Consider the following 5554-nt stretch of genomic DNA (forward strand, 5'->3'; position numbering starts at 1 on the left):
ATTCTTAGGTATGTGTTTGGATATTTTTCTGTCGTTATCCTACAGCAGCAATTTTCAACCTTTTTTTTTATCTCCATGACACACATAAACTACTTACTAAAATTTTGCAGCATATCGAAAAATATATTTTTTGCTGATCTGACAAAAAAATAGGTATAATTTTGATTCACACCAAACAGCTGTTGTTGTGTTAGCTGCTGTCCATTTTTTATTTGATAAGCTAAGGGAAAAGAGGTCAGTGCCCCTGACTAAGTAGTCAGGTGTTGCATGTTTTAAAATTTTTTGTGGCATACCAATGTACCACAGCACTCTGGTTGAAAATCGCTGTCCTAGAGGGATTCAGCAACATGAACATCATGCAAAAGATTGTTTATCAAGTAGTTTTGTGCCAGGGATCCCATCTGCAGCACAGTGTTACCAATGAGTTCCTTCAGATATTGTCTCAGCTAAGAAATGGAACTCCATGAAATGTCTAAGCTGCCTGTAGTTACCCTGACTTACTTTAGTCCCTGACCCTTCCTCTGTCGCTGCTGAACAAGTATTTGCACTCTAATGATAATGCTTCTTCATAGGAGATGATCAGCAAAGTTATTATGAAGCACTTGTTTTAGAAATTCCAAATCTTAAAAATTACTTGTAGTAAAAATAAAATAATTTTATGAGATCCCCTTATTAGAGCGTATTCCCTTCAGTCTCTGAAATTTTTCTAGCTATATTTATTGTCCTCAACGTAAACATAAAAATCAGTCCTGAGCAATATAGCATCTATGAACTTGGAACAGTGCTCCAAACTATTATTGGTGTTATAGTGATTGATTTAGGGTGATTCATATATACTTAAATGGTATGCTTCCCCCTTACATCATTTTGTCAGAAGTTCTGGAAGAAGATTTAAAACACACAAAAAATGCTATGACAAAAACTTCGTAATTTTTGTTTGATTTATTTTTTTAAATTGATTTATAGAGAGAGGAAGGGAGAGAGAGGGAGAAACATCAATATGAGTGAAACATTGGTCGGCTGCCTCCTGCACACCCCCAACAAGGGATCAGGGATCCAGCTGCTACACGGGAATGTTCCCTGACTGGGAATCTAAACAGCAGCCTTTTCCTTTGTGCACGGGATGATGCCCAACCAACTGAGCCATACTGGCCAGGGCTTTTGTTTGATTTGAATGATACTTAACCAAGGGTCATTCTCAAGGTACTAAAACAAACCAAATTATGTTGAGGAAATTAGAATTTAATTTGAAGTTTACTTAGAATCAACTTTTGCTCTAGAAAGAAAAACACCCCAAAAAACCCCATATTGAGTCATGTTGCCCCTAAATATTAGAAGTAGAAAGGATATCAGTGATTATTTTCTTATAATTTTACAAAAGAGGAAACTGAAGCCTGGAAATGCTAATTACTTAGTCAGTCTTACGCAGCAACAGAACTTCTTAACTCTCAGAATGGTTCTTTTCTTTTTATTCTCTTTTAGGAAGAGTAGTTCCCTGCCCTCAGTGGCTCCTTTAATTTCCTGTAATTATACCTGAAGGAGTAAACAAGTAAAGAAGCAGCATATTGGAATATGGAATATGAGCCTTGAGGCTATCTTTGTGAATCAAATGTTACAATGAAAAAAAAAATAGCATATTAGAGAAATTTACTATAGGTGAGGTTAATGTCTATCAGGCAGTTTACTTGTACTTTCCTTCTCTTTCCATTGGTATGGTTTATAATTACTAGTAATGCACTTTTAGTACTGCACTCTAGAACTGCGAAGTTTTATTCTTTCCAGGTGAAAGATACACTAGTCATTCTCAACCATAGGGTCCCAATATGATCATCTGGGAGATGTATTTCAAATAACTTATGAAGAATGCATATAGAATGGTTAAGTTAGTGCTGTATTTTGTATATATAATGGTTGGGTTATCCCTTTTATAATTATCACAGGTTATTCTCTCTTCAGAAAGAAGAAGAAATAACACGGAGCAAGTTAAAACTTAAATTTTAGTTGTAGGTAAACCACTGTTATTTATGTACCTTTATAATGGTGATAATATATTATTTTAGGTTTTTTTTTGCTTTTTCTGTGCCCCAAATTTTGGGGGTGTCATAAAAATTTGGCTATGATCATAGGAATGTGTTTGAAATGAATCAAGGCAGAAAATAGATGTGAATTGTTATATTGGATTTGCTACATCAACATGAAGATTAGTAAAAAGTTGCTCTGTCAGATGTCCTTTCAATCAGCACACACAATTGATGGTATCAGTAATCTGTACTTTATACATAATTTTTCCTTATTAATACTTAAACTTTAAAATCTTGAAAAGGGCTCTGTCTTACATAGGTAAAGTAACTTCCTTTGTTTTTCTTTATTATAACTAAGAGCTGCTCTACATCACTTACTTTATAATTCCTTGTATTTGGTGACAACATGAGGCTGAAGGAAGCATGAAAGGACAAAAAAAGAGAGGAAGAATAATACCAATAGAAAGTGGCCCAGAAGATGTGTGAGAGTGGGTGTGGGGTAGAGGAACATATGGATGGAAGAGGAGAGAAGGGTGTGGTAGGGAAAAGGAGACTGAGGCGAAGAGTCCAGTGTGGGGGTGCAGGAAGAGGGGTTCAGGAAGAGAGCAGGAAGCCCTGGGAGCTTATTGAGGAAGAGCACGACCTGAGCACGGCAGAGGTGCTTCCTTTGATCTGTTTTTAGGGGATTTAGCTGATTAGCACAATCTTCTCTTCCATAGACGTAATTTTTAAACACTGTTTTAGAAAGTATTACATTTCTGTAGTCTAAAAATAAAGACTTAAAAGTCAACACTAAAATGTGATAAATTGGTGTGATTTTTTTTTTCTTTTTTCATCCCTTTGTTCTTTTAGTTGATGGAGGCTCATACCAGTAGGGACAGATTTATAAAAAATTGTATAGCTCAGACTTCATCAGTAGTAAAACACCTCCGAGAAGAGAGAGAAAAGAATTTGGACGATTTAACGTTATTAAAGCAACTTAGAAAAGAACAGACAAAGGTAAGTTGAATAAGGTTTACATTTCTGAGGCAAAGTTTTTCCAAACTTAGCCTTCAAAATAAAAGCAGTTTTTAATATGAAAAATCTAGAGTAAGATATGATTATTACTTTAAAAAAATTACCAAGAGATTAAAACTTCATTTTCAGTGGAAATATCCAGTGGTAAATTGGTAAATTAATGTGCATTTCATGAATGTATGCAGTGTAGCAGGTTTAGTTCAAAGAAACATGTAATCATATTTTATTTCAATCCCTGCTGTTAAAAGTAAAAGGATTAATTCAGACCAATACCACACCAGAAAATCTAGGGAAATCACATCTGTATCTGTGTCCTGAGGCTTGACTTGAGAAGAAACATTTCTTAAATGTATTTACACTTTGAAAACATTACCTCTGTTGTTATTTGTAGAAATTTGCTTCAGTATAAAAATTGCTTCAGTAATTAAATACAGTAATTAATTTCAGGACATTAACCTCTTCATCCATTAAAATATAGTATAATTTAATATAACCAGGTATACTAGAACCTCATTATAAATTTACACAGTTTCTATGGAGAAGTTGCTGTGGGTCTTTGGCTCTTTTTTGGACATTCCATTTAATCTCCCATTCCTGTAGCTTTTGAGGTTAAGAAAATAGCAAGTGTCCTCTGAGTGCTATGTCAGAGGAAGCCTTATTTTCCAAACTCAGCTATAATGTAGATAGGGTGTGGACGTCAGAGTGTAGTTAATGAAACAGAACACTTCTTATAGCCCTTAAGTGTGACATGTCAGGAAAACAGGTGAAATGTACCATATTTTTCTATGTGGAATGCGTGGCTGTCTCCTGGGGGCCTCTTAAGGGGTAATTTTCTATTTTGATATAATTTCGAACTTACAGAAAAGTTGCAAGAATAGTACAAGGAACTCCCATGTACCCTTTACCTATGTTGACCTATTTGTTTACATTTTGCTCCACCTGCTTCACAATCCATTGTCTCCATGTTCCCTTCTCCCTCTATCCTTCCCTCCCTCTTTCCCAGTCTTCCTTTCCCTCCCACCTATACATACGTACACATTTTTTCCCTGAGCCTTTTTGAGATTATGTTTAGCATGTTGTACCCCTTTAGCCTTACATATGTTGGTTATTTCCTATGGATGGGCATTTTCTTACATGACCACTGTACAATTATCAAAATAATGTCTATATTTGAAGATGCCATGACAGGTGCCTTACTGAGCCTTGCATGTCAGATGACTGAAAATCCACTGTGGGATGGAATCATGTTTTTCATACTGAACAGTTGTGAAGTTTGCCCTTTGTTAGTAGATGTAGCCAAACTTTGAAAAGGAGGCCTTGTCATCTCTTTCAAGCCTTTGTTCTTGGAGCTGCACATGATGAGTGCACTTTCTCATCATCCCCCTGATGCTGTATGTCTCACTGGATACAGGATTCTCCCACTATCTCCGCTGCTCTCTTTGGTCATGAGGCTGCTTCAGCCCTGTGTTCCATACCTGCTTACTCATCGGTGGTGGGTTTCTCAATACGGGACTTCTTCTCTAATGGTCATCTTGCTATAGTATTAGTGTTTAGGAAGGCCTAGAGATAATTTATATAACGACCATTAAAATATAGTTGTTTTGGGGTTTTGTATTTTAACAGACTCTTGAAGGTATTAAACAAAACTGCAGGGCAAGGCTGGTAAATCAGAAACTGAAAAATCACTATTTGCAAATTAAGTCAAACAAAGAATAAAGTGACTGTTAGTGGAGAGCAAAGTTCAGAAACCAGTGAGTGTTTGGACATGTCACACAGTTTACCCCGCCCTCAGTTCTGCCCTCTGCCTCTAGGACCCAGAGAGAATCACCAGGGTGACCACTGTAAAGGGGGAGCTTTAGAAACCACTCAGTGAGTCAGGAAAGGCAGCTTTCTACCTGATATCATATAGGACGATAGGGTAACCATGAGTAATACTTAAGCAAATAAGGAAACCTGAATTTTTTTATTTGCTATGGAATCAGAAACAGCTCTTTTTTTAAAAAAAAAAATATTTTTTGGAGAGAGAGAGGGAACCATCAATTTGTTGCTCCACTTATTTATACATTCATTGGCTGATTCTCGTATGTGCCCTAATGGAACAAGGCTCTAACGAACTGAGCTACCTGGTCAGGGCAGAAAGAGACAGCTGTACAGAGCTGTTCCAGCTCTACGTCTTCATTTTCTGTATAGGAAACTGAGACTCAGAGATACTAACTCACACCCTCAACTCACAAGCTAGTAAGTGCTAGAACCAGGATTTGAACCCATCTCTTCTGACTCTGGATTCAGTGCTTTTACATTTAGTTGTGACTGATCGTCAAATTCTGATTACTGTAGTGGACATACTTAATTTATATACAGAGATACTAGTCTTAAAAGTCCCACTTCTTTACCTAAATCCTTAACTTAGAAAAAGAACATCCCTTGCTGGAACTATATAACTGCTGTCACCTATTAGTGACCTTCGAGAAGAAATTTACCTTTTTTAAGACCCAGAGCATTTTCAGAAACAACCA

At 36.5% G+C, this 5554-nt stretch overlaps 1 protein-coding gene across 4 annotated transcripts in view; it reads left to right on the top strand.

The window, feature by feature from the left end:
* Window positions 1-5554, top strand: part of CCDC58 (coiled-coil domain containing 58) — a 23707-nt gene that overhangs the window by 14558 nt on the left and 3595 nt on the right. For all 4 annotated transcript variants that reach the window (XM_006755327.2, XM_006755328.2, XM_015558487.1 and 1 more), the window contains exon 3: window positions 2874-3020. In XM_006755327.2, the coding sequence (XP_006755390.1) occupies window positions 2874-3020 (147 nt within the window). The remainder of the gene's footprint in view (window positions 1-2873; window positions 3021-5554) is intronic.

Source organism: Myotis davidii, unplaced genomic scaffold (assembly GCF_000327345.1).
Source record: "Myotis davidii unplaced genomic scaffold, ASM32734v1 scaffold292, whole genome shotgun sequence".
Classification (NCBI taxonomy): domain Eukaryota; kingdom Metazoa; phylum Chordata; class Mammalia; order Chiroptera; family Vespertilionidae; genus Myotis; species Myotis davidii.